The sequence below is a fragment of the Schistocerca piceifrons genome, chromosome 5 (genome assembly GCF_021461385.2).
Source record: "Schistocerca piceifrons isolate TAMUIC-IGC-003096 chromosome 5, iqSchPice1.1, whole genome shotgun sequence".
Taxonomy (NCBI): domain Eukaryota; kingdom Metazoa; phylum Arthropoda; class Insecta; order Orthoptera; family Acrididae; genus Schistocerca; species Schistocerca piceifrons.
The window spans coordinates 697,762,164-697,783,882 of NC_060142.1; the positions used below are offsets into that span (position 1 = coordinate 697,762,164).

The 21,719-nt window shown below is 37.1% G+C and overlaps 1 protein-coding gene across 1 annotated transcript in view; it reads left to right on the forward strand.

Annotated features, from left to right (window-relative positions):
* LOC124799209 (chitin synthase chs-2-like) overlaps positions 1-21,719 on the forward strand; it is a 234,151-nt gene that overhangs the window by 188,787 nt on the left and 23,645 nt on the right. Inside the window, exons 19-20 of the mRNA XM_047262745.1 lie at positions 2,110-2,286; positions 16,660-16,827. Coding sequence (XP_047118701.1) covers positions 2,110-2,286; positions 16,660-16,827 — 345 coding nt within the window. The remainder of the gene's footprint in view (positions 1-2,109; positions 2,287-16,659; positions 16,828-21,719) is intronic.

Below are 21,719 nucleotides of genomic sequence, written 5' to 3' on the forward strand. Positions count from 1 at the left end.
TGTCCACAGCCCATCCAACCTACAGTATATCCTTGACCATCCCTGCTCCACTCCTACTCCCAATCCTTCACCACACAGGTCATTCCTTTGTGGTAGACCCAGTTTCAAGACCTGTACCATACTCCCACCCACCATCTCCCCTGCAGTTGCCACAGGCATTTCCTACTCAATAAAAGACATGGCTGGCCATTTGGATACTACCTTCCAACACAAGTTTCTCTGAACTACGCAGGTGGGAACTATCTCTCCAACACATCCTGCACTGTCGCAGTTCCCAAGGCCTAAATCTCCACAAAATTGTTCCCACTGACTCACTTTGCCTTTTCCCTGCCCTCTTCTGTCCACACCACTACTTCTCCAATCCCTTCTCCCCCTCCCCATGTGGGCACTCTCGCTCTGCATCCATTTCAACCTTTGTCCCTTCTCTCTCTCCTCTTTTACTCCCTCTTCATCTTCACCTTTCTCTCTTTATCCCCCTTCCTTTTTTCTCTTCATTTGTCCCTTCTCTCTATGCTTGCCATGGCCACAGAACCCTGTGTTCGGGTGTCTGTGTCGTTGTGTGTGTGTGTGTGTGTGTGTGTGTGTGTGTGTGTGTGTGTGTGTGAATATGTGTGCTATTGCTTGAAAAAGAGCAGGTGCTCAAAAGCTAGTGTGAATGCTGTTTTCTGTTATTTGTTTCTGTACTCTATGCATCAACCCACTATAGGTGAATGGTCACCTTTCCCTTATTTTACATATTGCTCCAACCAGTAATTTCTGTTATTTTCAATATTATACCGTATTATCAGCAACATTTTAATTGTGACTTTCCTTCTAATTTTCTAGGTCACATTTAGCTGTCATCAGCACATTTTGTTCATTTTTTTAAGCTCCTATATATTTTTGACTTCTCAATATAAAGTTCCAGATGGTTGTATTTTATACCATTCTAATTTTTCAAGAAATAGAAGAATGAATGGGACTCAGTATGGAAGGTGCAGAAGATTGTGTATTAAAGCTTTGGAAGACTTGCAATCAAACAAGGCAGAAAGGATAGATAACATTATTTCAGAGTTCCAAAAATTATTGTAGAAAGTGCCAATCCAGTGACTATTCAATTTGGATTGTAGAGACTGGAGACATACTATCAGACAGTATGAAAAACATCACCCTCACAATCCTGAAGACTGGAAGGACAGATAAGTGTGAGAACTGTCACACTATCGGCTAACAGCTCATGCATCAAAGGTCCTTGGGCGGAATAATATACAGAAGAATGGAAAAGAAACTGGAGGATCTATTAGATGATGATAGATTTGACCTTTGGAAAGGTAGAAATACCAGAGGGGCATTTTGATGTTGTGTCTGATAATGGAAGCAAAGCTTAAGAAAAATCAAAACAGTTTCATTGGATTTGTCTACCTAGAAAAAGGATTTGACAATGTAAAATTCTGCAAGACATTCAAAATTCTGAGAAAATAGGAGTAATGTACAGGGAAAGATGAGTAATACACAAAACATACAATAAGCAAGAAAATGTGCAGAATCAGTGAACAAAGGAACACAAGCAACAAGAAAAATACAAAAGGGGCACAAGGTATGCTGGAATTGGAAAGGAACATATGCAAAATACTGACAAAAAATGGGACAATAGGACATTATATTATGATACCAAGTAATAATTTATGTGGTATTGGTGAGCTCAAGTTAAAAAGTTTGTAAGACAGTGTTGCAGTCTTTCACCCTACTGTTCATTCTATTAATCTTCTATTAATCGAAGCCGAATGTCCACTATTTTTATCACATAATACTACATCAAATCTTATGCTTCAAACCAGTACAAACATCAAAACTGCAATAGTGAAATCAAAACACTTACAGCTAAAAGCAAACATGGCATCTTTTAAAAAATATGTAGAAGCTTTGGACACATACTCCATTAAGAAATCCCTTTTTTACTGTAGTGGTAAGATTAATATCCATGCCTCACTTTATCTGTCAAGATCTTCTGCAGGTACATAATTCCTAAACATACATTTGATTTGTATGTCTAAATAATATTACAAAAATGATTATTTATAACTCAGTATTAGTAGCAATATTTGTTTAATGTTTGTTCTGTTTCCACAGGCACGTATCACCAAAGACCTGAAAGCTCTACGAGATACATCTGTTTTTGCATTTTTCATGATAAATGCACTCTTTGTACTTGTGGTGTTTTTGCTGCAACAAAACAAAGAAACCATATATATTCAGTGGCCTCTTGGTGCAAAAGCAAACATCACATTTGTTGAGGATGATAATGAGGTATGAAACTAACACAGGTTGTCTCATTATCTCTTTTATTCTTTGTTAATATCATTATGCAATTATGATAGGAAATCTTAAAGGGTTATTCCAAAGAGTATCTGTAATTTCAAATTAGTAGGCTCATTCACCTTGTGGCGTTTGCCTGCTTTATATCTTCATTGATAGTCCTTGGTGTTGACGTACTGCATTGTTATACTGGCTGAAACATGGGGGGGAGGAGGGGGGGTGGAAGCTCAGCACTGACTAGCTCAGCACTGAGTAGAAAAGTATTCATTCCTCAAAAATGTGTAATCAGAATAATTGCTGGAGCCCACCCACGGTCATCCTGCAGACATCTATTTAAGGATCTAGGGATCCTCACAGTAACCTCACAGTATATATATTCACTTATGAAATTTGTTGTTAATAATCCAACCCAGTTCAAAAGTAATAGCAATGTGCATAGCTATAACACCAGGAGAAAGGATGATCTTCACTATGCAGGGTTAAATCTGACTTTGGCACAGAAAGGGGTAAATTATGCTGCCACAAAAGTCTTTGGTCACCTACCAAACAGAATCAAAAGCCTGACAGATAGCCAACCAACATTTAAAAATAAATTAAAAGAATTTCTAGATGACAACTCCTTCTACTCATTGGCTGAATTTTTAGATATAAATTAAGGGAGGGGGAAAAAAAACAACTTAAACATTAGTGTCATGCAATATTTTGTGTAATGTAATATCTTGTACAGACATCTTTTATTAACCTGACACGTTCCACATCATTACGAAGTGTCGTATTCATGATCTAGGGAACAATTATTCATCTAATCTGATCTAATCTAATCTATTGTGAATGATGTAGCTGACCTAATTCCGCTGTTAAGTTGATGAAATGTTGTTACTTGAAACAGTACATAATTTCCCTCTGAAAATCAACCCTAGACTGACTGTGTGGAGACCAAAAATTCGTCCTTTATATATTCTCACAATATCAGATACTGAAATTATACATTGTTTGATGTTTAATTTACAGAAACTACAGTTAAAACATTACTCATTCAATTAACTGAATACATAAAAAAATTAATTCTTTTTAACAGTTTCTTTTACCACCAAAGTTATGCCAGTTTATTTGTTTAAATAATGAAATTAACAGATATAGTTACACAAACAATGCTTTTAACAAATCTGGTAATTATTTTGGAATTAAATATGAGCTGGCTTTACTAACATGTTTTCGAATAGAGCCAAATAAATACTTTAAGAATCCTAGTAGTTCTTCTTCTAAATGCTTATAATTATTACAGTATTTATATTTGTTTATATGTCAACAATAGATTCTTAGCCACAAAACAATATCGGTACTGATTTCATGCTATAACAAAGGTATTAACTAGGAAAGGTCAAAATCAATTAGGAAATTAATTACACACATAAAACTAAACACAGAATTAGACCTGGTTCTATATTCCTTCAGACTGAGGGCCAACCTTTCTCTTTTAGGAAAAATGCAGATTGTACTCATGCATGTTAATCGTAATAAGGCAAAAATGAAAATAAAATGAATTTAAGGAGGCAGATGGCAAAACAAGAGGGGAAGTAAAAAGACCCCAGCTTGCTTCATCACAACATATAGACCATTTGGTAGTTGGATGCTATATTGAGTCTCTTATTGCAGTCTTCTAATACAGTCCCCTTTGCTGAGTGCCTTCTATTCAGACTGCTGTCTAAGATTTTATTACTCATTGAGCCTTGTGCATCCCCTGCTGAATTTTTCTGGGGTGAGCAGTGACAACTCCCTGTAGCACTCAGAACTGTCACATATGAGACAAAATAAATAAAGAAAATACTTTTTTATTTCTATTTTTTGACACTTAAGTTTCCGATTATGAAAATACTCTGGAAACTGAAGTAATTTATGGACAAATACATAAAGTAAAATTGCTTTCATGGCTAACAATTACATGTGTCTGTAAGTCTAACATGATGTTGTAGCCTGTGAGGAAATTAATGTCCTACATCTAATCTACATCATTAATTCACTGTTTCTTCTTAGGTATCCAAGCAGACTACATATATAGGTAAAAACACATACTCATCATCTTTGATACCCATTTAATATATCAGCATTCACTGCAAACATCAGTTACAATTACTTTGGTCCAATTCTATTGAATCTGTACCATGATACCTCTTCTGTAGGTTCATGTATCATTTAATCATTAGACAATAGCAAACTAACTGCTATGTTATAGGAAGAAAATGGGCTGCCAGTCGGTAATATGTACAGAATGTAAACAGTGTGATCAGCTCAAATCTGACTTGTCTTGTTTAGTTACTTATTGATGTTCTCTTATGTTTTGAATAACATTTTGTTCTTGGATGTAGGCTGCTATCTGAAACTTTTTTTGAAGCCATAGTGGTAAGTCTTAATTTTTTCTGTGTAAATAATAATGCTATAGTATTCAAAATGTCAAACTCTGTCTACATCTACACTCTACAAATAATTATGAAGTGCATGGCAAAGGGTATGCCACTCTGCAGCAGTTATTAGGGTTCCTTCCTGTTCCATTCATGTATGAATTGTGGGAAGAATGATTGTTTAAATGCCTCTGTGTATGCTGTAATTAATCTAATCTTATTCTCATGATCCCCATGTGAATGATTCATAGGGGGTTGTAGCATATTCCTAGATTCATCATTTAAATCCAGGTCTTGAAACGTTACAAACAGGCTTTCTTAGGATAGTTTACATCTCTCTTCAAGAGTCTGCCAGTTCAATTTCCTCAGAACATCTGTGACACTTTCCCCCAGATGAAACAAAACTGTGACTGTTCATGCTGCCCTTCTCTGTATACATTCAATATCCCCTGCAAATCCTGTTTGGTATGTCTCCCACACACTTGAGCAGTATTCTAGAATGGTTCACTTGGGTACGAGGTGCATTCAAGTTCTAAGGCCTCCGATTTTTTTTTTTCCGGACTGGAAAGAGGTAGAAACATGCGCATTGTTTTAAAATGAGCCCGCATTCATTGTCAATATGTCCCAGAGATGACAGCACCGTACGGCAGATGGAATTTTACCGCCAGCGGGGAGAATGAGAACTGTTTTCAATACTTAAAATGGCGACGTTTTCCTTACTTGAACAGCGTGCAATCATTCGTTTTCTGAATTTGCGTGGTGTGAAACCAATTGAAATTCATCGACAGTTGAAGGAGACATGTGGTGATGGAGTTATGGATGTGTCGAAAGTGCGTTCGTGGGTGTGACAGCTTAATGAAGGCAGAACATCGTGTGACATCAAACCGAAACAACCTCGGGCTCGCACAAGCTGGTCTGACGACATGATCGAGAAAGTGGAGAGAATTGTTTTGGGGGATCGGCGAATGACTGTTGAACAGATCGCCTCCAGAGTTGGCATTTCTGTGGGTTCTGTGTGCGCAATCCTGGATGCCGACCTGAAAATGCGAAAAGTGTCATCCAGGTAGGTGCCACGAATGCTGACGGATGACCACATGGCTGCCTGTGTGGCATGTTGCCATGCAATGTTGACGCGCAATGACAGCACGAATGGGACTTTCTTTTCGTCGGTTGTGACAATGGATGAGACATGGATGCTGTTTTTCAATCCAGAAACAAAGCACCAGTCAGCTCAATGGAAGCACACAGATTCACCGCCACCAAAAAAATTTCGGGTAACCGCCAGTGCTGAAAAACTGATGGTGTCCATGTTCTGGGACAGCGAGGGTGTAATCCTTACCCATTGCATTCCAAAGGGCACTACGGTAACAGGTGCATCCTACGAAAATGTTTTGAAGAACAAATTCCTTCCTGCACTGCAACAAAAACGTCCGAGAAGAGCTGCGCGTGAGCTGTTTCACCAAGACAACGCACCCGCACATCGAGCTAACGTTACGCAACAGTTTCTTCGTGATAACAACTTTGAAGTGATTCCTCATGCTCCCTACTCACCTGACCTGGCTCCTAGTGACTTTTGGCTTTTTCCAACAATGAAAGACACTCTCCATGGCCGCACATTCACCAGCCGTGCTACTGTTGCCTCAGCGATTTTCCAGTGGTCAAAACAGACTCCTAAAGAAGCCTTCGCCGCTGCCATGGAATCATGACATCAGCGCTGTGAAAAATGTGTACGTCTACAGGGCGATTACGTCGAGAAGTAACGCCAGTTTCATCGATTTCGGGTGAGTAGTTAATTAGAAAAAAAATCGGAGGCCTTAGAACTTGAATGCACCTCATAATTCCAGCTGTGACCCATTGATGTCATAGTCATAGGATACTATGTTTTTAATTTTGCGAGCAGCCTAATTTTACATTTATGAATATGTAAAACAAGTTGCCAGTCTTTGCACTACTTTCATATCTTATGAAGAACTGACTGAATATTTATGCAGCTGTTTTTAGACAGTATTTCATTATAGATAACTTCATGAAGCAGTACTTAATTACAGATAACTTCATCATCTGTAAAAAGTCTGAGGTCACTATTAATATTGTCCACAAGGTCATTAATATACAACATGAACAGCAAGGGTCCCAACACACACTCCTGAGGCACACCTGAAGTTACTTCTACATCTGATAATGACTCTCCCTCTGATGTAATATACTGCATGAAAAAATCCTCGATCAGTGACAAGTTTTGCTTAATATACCATATGATCATACTTTAGACAATAAGCCTAGATGGGGTACTCAGTCGAATGGTTTCCAGAAATCAAGAAATACTGTGTCTACCTGCCCTCCTTGAGAATCCATGCTGGTTGGCATGGAGGTCATTCTGTTTGAGGTACCTCATTATGTTTGAGCTCAAAACATGTTCTAAGATTCTACAAGAAATTGATATCAAGGACATTGGGTGGTGGTTTTGTAACTGGGTCTGACCCATGCTTTCTTCCAACTGCTGAACATAATTGTTTTTCAAGGGATCTGCAATAGATTATAGTTAGGAGATGGTATAATTCAACCTCAAATTCCTTATAGAATCTGATAGGGCTTCCATTAGGCTCTAGAGGTTTGTTCAATTTTAACAATTTCAGCTGTTTCTCAACACCACTGACACTTATTTCACTTGTCTTTTAAGTGGTACAATGATTAAATTGAGGTAGTTTTCGTGGGGTTTCCTTTGTAAATGAACAGTTGAAAACAGAATTAAGCATTTTAGCATTTGCTTTGTTACGCTCAGTTCAAATCCTGTCTCATCTGGATGCTGACTTTGGTGCTACTAATAGACTTTACATATGACCAGAATTTCTGTGGGTTTTGTGAAAGATCATTGGACAGTATTCAGCTATGGTAGTCGTAGAAGACCTCACACATTGCTCTCTCAACAGCTAAATGCATTTCATTCAGTATCCCTCTGTCTGTAGTACTATGCTTTGTTTTACATCTGTTATGCAATAGCCTGTATACACGTAGGATCCTCCAATTATGAACAGTTCTGCTGGGTACATATTTATCCAGTGCATGGTCAATTATTCTTTAAAACTGGAGCCATAGTTTCTCTACATGTTGCTGCCCTGTGCTGAAAGTTTCAGGTTTCTCAATCAGATATGACACTACTGCTTTTTACTGAACATATATCTTTTTCTACTTTTTTTAGTTGTCTTTTGTGCTTTGGTAATCATTGTTGCTACAAATGCACCATGGTCACTGATATCAGTTTTGACATGAACATCCTCAAAGATGGCAGGTGTAGTTCTTCATAGTTTTCAGAGAAGGCATTTAGCAATGTTTCACAGGATGCCTCATTATGCCCACTACTAACAAAACTGTAATTTTCCCAATTGATAGTTGGATGATTAAAGTTTCCGCCGATGAATACAGTATGCCTGGGGAACATATGTACAAGTAAACTGAAGTTTTCTTTAAAGTTTCCTGTTACATCAAGAGATGAGTCTGGCAGATGATAGAAGGATCCAGTTACCATTTCATGCCCACCCCTGATACTGAGTCTTGTCCAAGCAGTGTCACATGCAGCATCAAGTTTCTATCTCAGTGGATTTGAGTTTCTTGTCTTCAGCAACAAATACATCACTTCCTGTTTCCATTAGACTATTCTTTCAATACACACTTAAATTCTCCCTAAAAATTTCATTGCTATCAATTTCAGTTTCAACCAGCTTTCTGTACCTAGTATTATGTGTGCTTCACTGTTTTCAAGAGTGCTTCAAACTCTGGCACTTTGGGCAGCTAACTACAGTGTAGACTCAATTATCCAGATTAATTTTTGTTGAACTCATTTGAATAATCAAAAATCTGGATAACTGAACATATGAAGTAAACTGATTTTTGTATTACTAACTCTAGAAAAATAACCTATGTTGCTGGTTGTCCTTTAGGTACATTCTCATATGCTTAACTGTCTGTGGTTAATACATAATGTCAGGTGATTGTTTTTGTAAAAACCAACAGTACAAGGCTTCTTTCAAAAGTTCATTTTTCGGTTTCTTCATAACTTTTCATATTTACTCCCATCGTCACTATCAAGTTTGAAAGTGCACTTCAAAACTGAATCAGTATTCTTCTTAATATCGCTTACGCAGCTGAACTAACTCAAGTGCTGGGCAGAGATTGCATGTGGCACAGGTGGGTAGTGCCAGCACTACATATATGTGCAAATGTGGGCTAGACTACAAAGATCTTTGCTTGCAGCTGAAGATCCAGATAATTGTGAATCTGTATAACAGAAGTCTGGATAATGAGTTTCCGCAGTATTGAGCTTTTAATTCTCTCACGTGAGGGGCACTCTTTTGGATCTTACAGTTATAGTTCTAGGTCTCCTACAGCTGTCATTATCTGGATTGGACGGAGAGTCACTTAATCTAAAAAAACTCTTGTGTGCACCCCACACACAGTCAGTTACCCGAGTAGCAGCCTCTAATGGGTAGTGCACATCTGACCCATTAGAGGGACCCAACAGCTCTCAACCTTACAGCCCAAGTCCAGGAAGTAGCTCTTTAACTTGTCACAGAATCTATGAAGCCAGAACCAGGGGACCATGGTCAGTTCTTGGCCCACTGCTAAAAATTGTGAGCTTTGTTGAAAGTCCATGTGCAAGGCTGGTCTTCTCAACCCTCTCTGCCAGTCACTGGAATGAGCGAAGTATGACCTCAGAGCCCGGACGATAGGAACTGTTTGTCCTAACATGCATCACAATCTGCAGTTTGTTGCACTGTTGTTTTATGAAATAGTTATTTTATACTTTACTTGCTTATATCCTCTTGTTTTCATGTTCATAAAATATCGTTCCATGATATGACATGGTATAACATGCATTTGAGCTAAAATGTATTTTGGAAAAGTTCAGTTACATTTCATGCATAAGTCTAATAAATAGTCCAAACCTGCCTTACAAGTTAAAATATCTGCAATTTTATTTTATTAGTTCATTGCGTGCCACGATGTAATTTTTATAACATTATGAAATAGATAAATATTACACTCTTTTCAATACACAAAGAAATCTGTGTTTGGAGAAGAGTGATTGATGCATAACTTACTTTGACACAATTGTGTCTACAATAAAAAGAAGTAAAGGAAGATAGTATTTTAAAATGTCTGGTCTGTTTGTTTGTCAGATTAGTTATTCATCTGGAGAATGACTTCAGAGTTGTTAACTGTTACCTGTCTGAATACTCTTACTATCACAGTAATCATCTCAGTTTTGGACTAGAAATGGTAATGCTAAAAATATGCTTTTAGTTTGTTTTTATTTTACCTATCTTATCTGTTACTTCTTTTTAATAAGTTAACAGATTTTTGTTGTTAACCTGTTGGGGTCACTGTTTTCATCTGATGGAGACATTTTAATCATGTTGAAACCATGGTCAAGGGGTTTAAATAAACCTTCCATTTTGCAACTGATTGGCTGTTTATTATTTCTTCAGAGACTGTAAATTAAATTGACAATCACAATAAAATAAAATTAATGCAAGAGTACAATATCAAAGAAAGAGGTGTTACATATAGAAGGGGATGAACAAACTGAGTGAAAGATAGAACCGTCACTTATAACAGGAAATGCATAAACTAAGTTATATATCAGTGGTATGAAGAATTTCTTTTACCAAAGGGAGTATGTACATATAAAATATAACAGAATATATTGAGAACAGAGACAATCCAATAAATACACTGACTGACCAATCATGGGCAGAAGTACTGTTACAAACTAGCACAAACACTGCATATAATGTTTTTTCTTCCCTGTTTATGCTGAATTTTGAAATGTGTTTTCCTAAGAAACTTGTCAAAACAAACACATATGGGCATACACATGCTAACTCCTGGATCACAACAGGTATTAGAAATTCCTCCAGGACCATGAAAATGCTTAACTATAGACTGAAAAGTTGGACTGACCCCAAGTTTAAAGAATATGTAACAAATTACAAAAAAAAATATATGAAAAGTAATTACAAAAGCAAAATTACTAAGTAATGATAAATTAATAAGAAAATCAGGCAATAAATCAAAAACTATTTGGAAAATTGTGAAAAGGGAAACAGGTAAGGGCTTCAAGGATCAGGAAATAGTACTCAAAAATAGTGAAAATATTGAATTAAAAGATGAAACTCTGGCAAATTACATTAATAAATACTTTTTAGTGTACCAGTGTCATTAAGTAAAAACTTTACTAAACATGAGAAATTAACAGCCCCAAAAGTAGACAGTAGTATGTTCTTAATTCCCACAAATGATAATGAAATATGAAAGGTGATAAAGAGTCTAAAATCAAAAATGTCTGCAGGTGTGGATGAAGTGCCTGTGTCAACAATAAAAAAAGTTGCCCAACAAATTATAAAGCCCCTGGTACATATTGCCAATTTGTCTTTCAGCGGAGGTGTGTTTCCTGAGAGGTTGAAAATCTCTAAGGTTTGACCTCTGTTTAAAAAAGGAGATCTATACGAGGTAGAAAATTATAGACCAATATCCCTTCTCCAATCATTTTCAAAAATTCTAGAGAAATTAATGAAAACCAGACTCATAAATTACTTAGATGCTCACAAACTTCTAAACTGCAATCAACATGGCTTTCGCTCAGGCCACAGCAGATAATCAGCTATCCATGCCTATACCAAAGAGATTGTCAGGAGTCTCGACACTAAAAAATGTGTAGTGGGAATTAACTTAGATTTATCTAAAGCTTTTGATACAGTAAATCACAAAATTCTGTTAAACAAGATGGAGGCAATAGGTGTAAGGGGAGTTGTGAAGCAGTGGTTTGAATCTTAGCTTCCAGATAGAACTCAGGTGGTAGAAATCATCGCAGAGCATAAAAATCAGAAAATCAAGTGGGGTCTCAGATGCAAAGAAATTGGAAATAGGTGTCCCACAGGGCAGTGTTCTCGGTCCTTTATTATTCTTGCTTTATATAAATGACATAAAAAAATCCTAATATTTCTACCAAAATAATGTTGTTCGCAGATGACACTAGCATAATTATAAGTGATGATAAAAAATCATTAACCGCCACAACTGATATAGTCCTGAAATATATTCAACATTGGTTTAATGCTAATGAGTTAACACTTAATCTAAGTAAAACAAATTATATACAGTATGGCAAAGCAACTCAAGATATGGACCTCCAGTTAAAACTAATGGATAAGAAGATAGAGAGTGTACAATCCGCAAAGTTTTTGGGCATGCACATTGATCAGAACTTAAGCTGGAAAGACCATCTCAAGTACTTATCCCACAGGCTCAATTTGGCATGTTTTGCATTGAGGATATTATCTAGAGTATGTAGCACAGACTGTACTAGACTAGTGTATTTTGCTTACTTTCAGTCCATCGTGTCTTATGGCATAGTGTTCTGGGGTAAAACTAAATCAAGCTTAACAGATATCTTCAAATTTCAGAAAAGAGCTGTACGAATCATAACACATAACTCTCCAAGAACTCATTGTAGGCCCCTTTTCAAAGAACTGCAAATATTCACAATACCATCACTGTATATTTTTAAAAGCATTCTGTGTACAAGAGCACATATGAAAAATCTACGTACAAATGAGGACTGCCATAATTATAATACTAGAACTCGTAAGAATTTGTATGTAGAAAGGGTAAGGACAACACAAACCCAAAAGCATGTAAGTTATTTTGGAATAAAACTCTACAATGCTCTGCCAGTGTACATGAAGGCAATAATAGATGAAGTAAAATTTAAGACTGAACTTAAAAATTACCTTTTAAGCAAAACTTTCTATGATGTAGATGAGTACTTTGATTGTGTGTAAATTTATTGCCAAAAATTTTAATTTGTATGTCTAAACTTGTACTTTTAAAAAATGTCTTGAAAGTGATATTCCATTATTATGTCTGTAGTACTTGTACTAGTATGATAACTTTGTTGTGACAATTCCTACATCATGTAAATGATATACAGGAAGATAATAAAATGAAAAATGAATGAAAAAAATGAATGAAATGAAATGAATGAAAATAAATACAGGAAATAGTGGGGAATGAAATGGAAAAGATACTGTAGGAAGAACTGAAGAAATATGGAGCTTAAGAGAAGTAAATGTGGGGCTTAAGAGAAGATTAGGAGAAGGGAAGTACCGAGATGAGTTCGTTGATTTAATTGTAAAACAGGATTTTGAGCCAGATGTTTATTGATTTGTTTCTCCTCCAAAAGATTAAGTTTTTGGCCTACATTTGCGAAGTGGAAGACATGGTACTGTGGGTGGTAGCTGGTAGCACTATATGTACAGTAGATGTGGACTCAGAATTCTGCCTGACTGGCCCATGTAAATCTTATCACAGTTAGCACAAGTAATTTTATACACCCCACTGTTGGATAGTTGTTTTTTCCTATTGAAAATATGCTTGGATGTGGCATTCCCCACACTGTATTTAAATATAAAGGAAACAAACCAGGAAAAAGACATTATGGAGTTAAAGTAATTTAGGAGTGAAGGTAACAACTCACAAAACAGTAGGAGTGTCGAGTCATGATAGGACCGCAGAAAAGCATGAAAATTTCACTAGTTTTTGGATGCACCCCAATTTGAGCTAAAGCATATGCACACACCCCTCTCCCCACCCCCCTCACACACACACACACACACACACACACACACACACACACACACACACACACACGCCTAAACACACAAACACACACACACATACATACAAACACACACACCTGTATAGCAACACTGTGAGGACTGAATGCACAGTCCCAAAGGCAAGCAGACCAGGGTGAGGGGCTGTGTTGAGTGTTGGACATGAGGGATGAAAAGAAGCATGGAATGAATGGGGGTTTTGGGAAAGGATGGCTAATGGTTTGGAGAGAGGCAGCAATAATACAAGGTAGGAATATGGGAGGGAGAGTTAGCTGATGCATAGAATTGGAATGCGACACTTGGACACCAGAACTGTTGAGTTTGTGCAGCTTGCGAGACTGAATTGGGAAGGCGTGAAAGAATAGATGAAGGGCAGACTGTGGTAAGAGGGTGTGGGTGCAGAAGATTAGTTGAGATTGAAATTAGGAAGATTACAGAAAATAAGAATGTTGCAAGGATAACTCCCATCTATGTAGTTCATAACAGCTGGTGTTGGATGGAGCAGGAGTATAAGCTCCACATGGCACAAGTTGTAAAGCAACCATTAAAACTAATCAAGTTGTGCTCCAGCAGAGTGTTCTGCCATGTAGTTGTCAACTCTGGCTCCTGGCCACAGTATGACTGTGGCCAGCGATTGTAGCACAGGATAAGCCTGTGATGGAATAAAGTAGGTATGCTAGGTGGGTTAATCGGGCAGGTACACAAGGATATGACCCTTTGGAGAAGGATTATGGGTAGAATGTCTGTCATTTACAGGCATGGTGATAGGTAGCAAAGCTCTGAGAAAGAACTTGTTCAGTTCCTCCAGTTGGGGATGATATTTGGCCAGGAGGGGGTGCTCCTACGCAGGTGGTTCTTGGTGGTGTTAGAAGGGTTAGGGCAAGAGTAGTCTCATAATTGCAGATATGCTGTCCACATAAGGCCAGGATGTGGAAGGGATGACAGCCATCAGAAGGCAGGTACTGTTGATGATTAGTAGGTTAGATATGGGGGGAGCCATCAGGGGGGCAGAAGTCAATGTCCCAAAAAGTGGAATGTTGGGCCGAGGAAGAGGAGGTGAAGCAAATGGAAGAGGAGAAGTTGAGGCTATGGAGGAATGAGGATAATATGTCATGACCCTTGGTCTAGATCATGAAGATATTGTCAATGAACCTGAACCAGACAAGGGATTTGGGGTTTTTGAGGGACCAGGAAGGTTTCATCTAGATGACATATGAACAGATTGTCATAGGAAGGTGTCTTTGAGGCGTATATAGTTGTGCCACATATTTGTTTCCGCCAAAGAAATAGTAGTTATGTGTGGGGATATAATTAGTTAGATGTTTAAGGAGGTAGTGAGTTTTAGTGGAAAGCATGTTGGGAGAGGTAGTACTTAACAGCAGCAAGGCCAGGGGCATGAGGGATGTTGACATACAGGGAGATGGCATCAGCAGTGCCGGGTAGGTATCCAGGTGGTAAACGGGTCAGAGAAGGAAATGGTTCCTATCTTTATTACGAGAGGCTAGGCTATGGGTAATTGGTTGGAGGTATTGGCCGACACGAGGGGAGCACAGTAACCAGCTACAATGAGTCATCCAGGATTGTTGAGATGTGTGTGGAAGGCAGGTGTGCAGGGGTTTTGGATTGAGGAAGGACATAGATTAAGGAAAAGATTCTGGGAGAGGGCTAAGGATTTCAGTGGGGATTAGGTGACTTCTGCTATGGGATCACTATAGCACAGCTTTTAGGCAGAGGAGTCAGATAATTAACTGCAGTTTTAAGAGTTGAAAGACATGAAAAGGAGGTTGTACTTGTGAAGAAAGTGAGACAGAGTTCTAGAGTAATCCCCCCACCCCCCACTTGGTATTAAATCTATCTTTGAGCAAGCAGTGAAGGGAACCAAGGAGAAATTTGAGCAGTGTATTAAAATTCAGGGGGAAGAAATGAAAATGTGAAGGTTTGCCGATAACGTAATTTTGCTGGAGATGACAAAATACTTGGAAGATCAGCTGAGTGGAATGGAGTCTTGAATCACATCAGGAAAACAGAAATTTAAGGCAGAGCTTGAATTGAAAATGTGATCAGTTGATATGATGCATGCTGAAACATCAAGAAATAGTGTGCTTGGAAAGAGAGAGAAGTGTGTGGGTTAAAATCATAGAGGGAGGCCAAGGCTTGACTGCAGTAAACTGGCTCAAGTAGGTGTATGCTGCAGTAGTTTTGGAGATATGTGTACAATATAGACTACTGTGATGAGCTGAATCTAGTGTTGAACTGAAGACCAGAAAAATGTTTTCTCTACTTCCTAGGAGATGTAGTTCTTCAAATAAGACAAGTTGGAAATGTAAATACTATTCAGGCACAACCACACAAAAATAAATTACTGGGTGTTAAGTCATGCTATCAGGGAAGCCAGAGCAACATTGACAAATTAACATTTTAAGAGTGACCAATCCAGTGTCATGGAAGCCTGGCATTGAGATGTTCATGAAAGTTCTGATACAAATTTGGAGGACAATGTCATGTTGAAAGACAAAATAAGGGACATTCTAGTTGATGTTGTAAATACTCCATTAATATGTCCAGTTTTTTGGGAACAGAGAAAAAGAAAAGGAAAAAGACGCTCTGTGGGAGGGAAGAGGAGAGCATACACTTCAATTCTTCCCAACATGCAAAATGTTTTTTTTGTTTTTTTGTTTTTTTTTCCATAAGAGTCTGTCATACTCTATAATGCCAAGTGGGTTTTCTGCACCCCAGGTTCTAAAGCTACAACAGTTAACCTTTCATCTGTGTGAATGTCAATTCCAGTTGGAATTGAAAAACTCTTATATGTTAATTGTACTGTGCTTTGTTCCAGATGAGTTTTTGTTATAGAAATTCACATTAGAAGTTACTTTACAGTATCAGAAAAAAGTCTTTATAACACATTGTGACTGCTGCAGTTGTCCTTTCTGTTGCAGAAGATCATACTGTGTTATGTTTCTGCTGCATCTTTCTCTGAAATTTCAGTAATAGTACTGTATCAATTGCCAAACAAGTTATTAATTTTTTTGCAGTGTAAAATGTAATCATATTCATTTATATTTAAAAAAGTTAGTATTTCCAAGTCTTCAGAAAAAGTTTATGACAAAAATAACACTGTATACATTTAACTGATTTTGCTGTTACTCCAATAGTTATCCTTATAGTTGTAGCAACTAAATGACTACTAAGTTAGATGCATGTGCTAATATCATAATTTCAGATGCTATTGAAATGATTTATTTGCTTCTAAGTCACTTGAGTTAACTTACTTGTTGTCTGTTTTCAAGGCTAGAGTCACAAAGGAATACCTGGAACTAGAACCAATTGGTCTCGTTTTTGCACTTTTCTTTGGAGTTGTGCTAATAATTCAGTTCTTTGCAATGATGTTTCATCGACTTGGAACTCTGTCTCATATTTTGGCATCAACAAATGTAAATTTATTTTCCTGTGGAAAGGTATGTATACTACATTTAAATAACTCCGTTGGATTATAGAACAGTTGTAAGAAATTGTTTTTATTCTTCAGTCACCAGTAGTAATTTCCAATAAAATAGGCTTTTTCAGTGCTACATATAGAAATTATAACAGTAAATTCAATAAAAATCTTTTTTCACCTTGCTCCAAAGAGCATAAATTATACTAGTAACATGTGTTGCTTCAATTCCCACTAACTGTGGTCACGTACATGTGTGTGTGTGTGTGTGTGTGTGTGTGTGTGTGTGTGTGTGTGTGTGTGTGTGTGTGTGGTCTATTTTTGACAAAGGGCTTGTTGGCCGAAAGCTTATTTTGTGACAGTCTTTTTGTTGTGCCTATCTATGACTCAGAATTCCACTATATGGTGAGTAGAAACTATCCTTTTCATAATATTTTTACAGTCCATCCTGTATTTTCCATTGTTTAATACCAATAACATATATGGACAGATCCAAGATAGTAGTTTTTATTTACAGAATCTAATAGCTTTTAAAAAGACCCACTTCGGCTTGATTATTAACTCCATATTATAGCATAATGTTTGAAAATATGATATTCTGTGACTAGCCTAATGTTGTTTGGTAATTGTGCCACTGTTTTACTACTATCATAAGATTTATTTAATTACAGACACTGAAATTCAATGCTTTGGTGATGTCAATTTTAAAACTCTGTCACTGTACACAACTGCACTTGTGTGGGAATTTAAAACTAGGTTCTTTTCATCGTGAGGTGTCATTCACCTGACATTTTAAACCTTAATCAACCCATCCCCTTTTCTTCCCCAAAGAAGAAAAGTAGTTCCAAAAGCTAGGACAGTTTCTTATCTATATCTTCTATAACAACAATAAATCTGTAAAACTGTTATGTCTGTTCAGTTAATCTCCAAAACTACTACGCAAATTTCAAGGTGTTTTCATTGGTAACTTGAGGATAGTTTGGGAGACTGTGTAAGCTGTAGTTTAACAAAATTGGATCATGACAAGAAAAGATATTATGATTTAGTTTTACTAAAACTTTATTGTTTGTCTGCCTGAACACTCTGATCTTCAAAATTACTAGATGGATTTTTGTGGGGTTTTCACTGGTAACTTCAGCGTAGTTAGGAGTCCTATATAGGCTATATTGCATCAAAATTGGATCACAGAAGAAAAGATATGTATATATATTATAAAAATATATGTACTGATATGTGTTCCATATCTCCAGAACCACTGGATCGGTTTTGACAGAACTTGGTAGACATATCACTTACTGTATTTGGGACTTCATACAGTATTTGGGAACAAAAGTGCTTAGTGATTTGCAGCAAACTTCATACATAATTTCAAACCTTTACAAAACTTTTTCTCACTGAGCCTCCACCCCGCAGGAAGGAAAAAAAATTTATCGCTTACTACATTTTCGTGGATTATTTTTATATCAGGCACGCTATTTTAATTTATCACTGCTTTTCTGCTAACTGCATTCATGACACATTTTTCAGACTGTGTTCATGCATGCTACTGAATGTATTTGCAAAATTATATCATTGCGTGACACAGAGATAAGGATGTATGCCATCATAAACCTAAGATGCATGAAAAACTGTCACATCACACATGACATGTAAATTTGTTATTACTAACCAGCTGAACCGATATCGATGAAATTAGGTAAGGAGACAGCTTAACCCTTGGGAAGAATATAGGCTACTTTAGAAAGTGTATAGTACAAGGTACCTACTGGTCTGAAGAATATTATGCAAATTAGGGAAAATATTTACTCTTTGGAATAGCTATTTACCCTCTGAGTTTTGAACTTTACCATATTTGTGAAAATTATTTTCTTGGTTAATATGTGCTAACTGATATGATTCAAAGTAATAAATACGATGCATTTACAATCTTAAATGTGTTTAATCCGTACTTTTACATTATTTGTTGCATAATGTATACATTATGTAATGTAGAGCCACGATGTGCTCTATCCAGCATTTGAGAATGAAAGCACTTAGTGACTTGCAACAAACTTTACACATTATTTCAGACCTTTAGAGAGATTTTTCTCATTTATAATCCCCAGAAAATGATGAAAGGAGAGAAGATAGTTTATCACTGACTACATCTTCGCTATTCATGTGGTAAAAATGCCTAATGTTTTAATTTGTTACTTCTTTACTACTAACTGTATTCATGACATATATTTCAGACAGTGTTGATATACACTGCTGTATGTACGTGCAAAATTATATCAGTTGTTGTGCATTGGGACAGCTCAGGAGGGGGGAGAGCAGTAAGCACATCACGATCTATGCTGATCCAAAGGGGCAGACACATGAGGGCAGCTGATATGATTGTGCATACAGTAGCTTACTTAATCACCATCATTCTTCATAACAGCACAATAGATAAGTGTGATCATAGGTAACAGCTTATACTTGAATATATCTACTGGTACCAAGAATTGCACCAACTGATGATCAGTACTTACCAACAATTTTTTCCCATAATTTTAAAATGAAAAATTTCAGTTAGTAGGGATAAGTATATACTTCTGCTGAAGTGATTTAGCTCTTGTACTGTTTAAAACACAATCACTAATTTGTGCTCGTCTTACTGTCAGTGTATTTCAGTACATAATCACAAATCCATACAAGCAGCTTTTCTCAGTTTTGAGCTACATTTCAGTTTACCAAATATCTCCAAATCTGAGGCAACTCTGAATGCAAGATGACCCCCCATTATGACACATGGGATTACAGAAAATCATGTATACACATACTAAGTTAATTTTGAAAATTTAAAAATTGGTGCCTTATTACAGGTAAGTGAAGGAGGCAATAAATGTACTGGGAAACAGAAAATAAAATTAGAAAAGACCTCCCTTAGTCAGATACAGATGCCAATATTCCTGTTGGCTGAATATACTTCCCATTTGTGATATCCAGGAAAATTTCTTTTGTATCACACAACATAGCCTTCTTTAGCAGGCAATGATAAGCATTCAACATTACAGAAAAAAATCCCTGGAATTGACTATCCCTGGACAGGTTGGTTGGTAATGATTTCCTGACATTTTAGAAATTGTTTTGTGGAAAATTTTCATCTGCACTACCCTCACCTCATAGATAGTTGCCATGCTTAGTTTTCCAGAATTTGGTGGCAAGGCAATCACTGATCCCTCTTTACTGCTGCAATGGGAATGACCAAGGTACAGTGATGGGCTTGGTCCCAGAGGTCAATTATAATCATCTGCTGTTGACTGGCATGATAGAACCGTCATGACGCTTGGCTTGTGGAGGCACAGTAGTAATTGAAAACTTGCCCTCTCTCTCTGCAGCAGTGTACAATGTGCCCAAAGTGCCAACAAGCCAACTGAAAAATTAAATTTAGACAGATCAGCAAGTGCTGATCAAACATAACTTTATGAACCCAATCTTCTGCCCTTCCAACCAAACTACTGAGATTCCATTGTACTGTGCTTGTGATGTCATGATTAATGATGTTACAATTAATATTATTAATTTATACTTATGCAGTGGTAGTTAATAAGTGAGATTACAAGTTCAACTCTATTACTGTAAAAGATATATTGGACAGTATTTGGTAAATTAGATTCACTTAATATGATGCTCCAAAAATTTGGAAACAGAGTGAAGTAGAGGTCAAGTAAGCCATTTCAAGTTCATTATGAATATATGTGATGTCATTAGGCTAGGCATACTAAGCAGAATCCACATAGCTGTATAATATAGATCCAGTAAGATATACCTTTCTTCACTTTCTACATTCACGTGTAAGGTAAACTTCCATCTAGTTTCATGTGAGTGAATGTCATAGTTGTGTTTGAAGAACTTTCTTCTAAGGATGCTTCCTTTTGTAAAGACTACTAAATCATATGCACATAAACAAGACAGAGGAAGCATTTTTAGATTTTTAAATAATGGTTTATAGGATTCTTTGTATTATCACTCTGATAATCTTTTTTGACATTCTAAATGTTTTGTGCAAAATGTGGAATCCCAGTGCTCCCCCCCCTCCCCCCCCCTCCCCCCCCCCCGCCCCTCCTTTTCCTCCCAAAATAATCCTGTGCGTCATTAGTGACTGTATATTGCCATGGTCATTTACATGGAGCAGAAGTGGAAAATGTCCCACAACTCATACTTGAGAGACTCCATGCTTGCATTTTTGCACTTTAATGTAAAAATTGTTTATTGATTGTTGCCTCAGAATGTGTCCTACCAACCATGGCTGAAGACCACAACAACAACAATGTAAAAATTAGCAATCAAGATTGTCGACTATTATGTTCACATTTTACAGCTGTCAAAGAGTTAGCGCAGCAGTGTCAGAGTGGCACTTGTTTGGCATCGGCAGTTGATTTGTGGTCTTTGTCCTTGCGACTTTCCATGAAAGTTGAGTGTGAGAACTTCCTTGTGCAAAGAGACCAATCTTGATCAGCAATATTCTAGTGCTTAACTAGTCTCAAGTTCTTATGGTATATCTCCTTCTGTGTTCAGTATTTGTTAATAAATGTTTAATGCTCGTGGTACATGAGTATTTATATTTTGTATACTCTTGTGCAACACAGCTAGCTCTTTATTCCCATGAAGTAATGAGTGCTGTTGACAAGGGGTCTCAGATCGATTCCACATTCTCAGATTTCCAGAAGGCTTTTGATACCGTTCCTCACAAGTGACTATTAATCAAATTGTATATAAAAAAACAAAGATGAGGTGACTTACCGAACAAAAGCGCTGGCAGGTCGATAGACACACAAACAAACACAAACATACACACAAAATTCAAGCTTTCGCAACAAACTGTTGCCTCATCAGGAAAGAGGCAAGGAGAGGGGAAGACGAAAGGAAGTGGGTTTTAAGGGAGAGGGT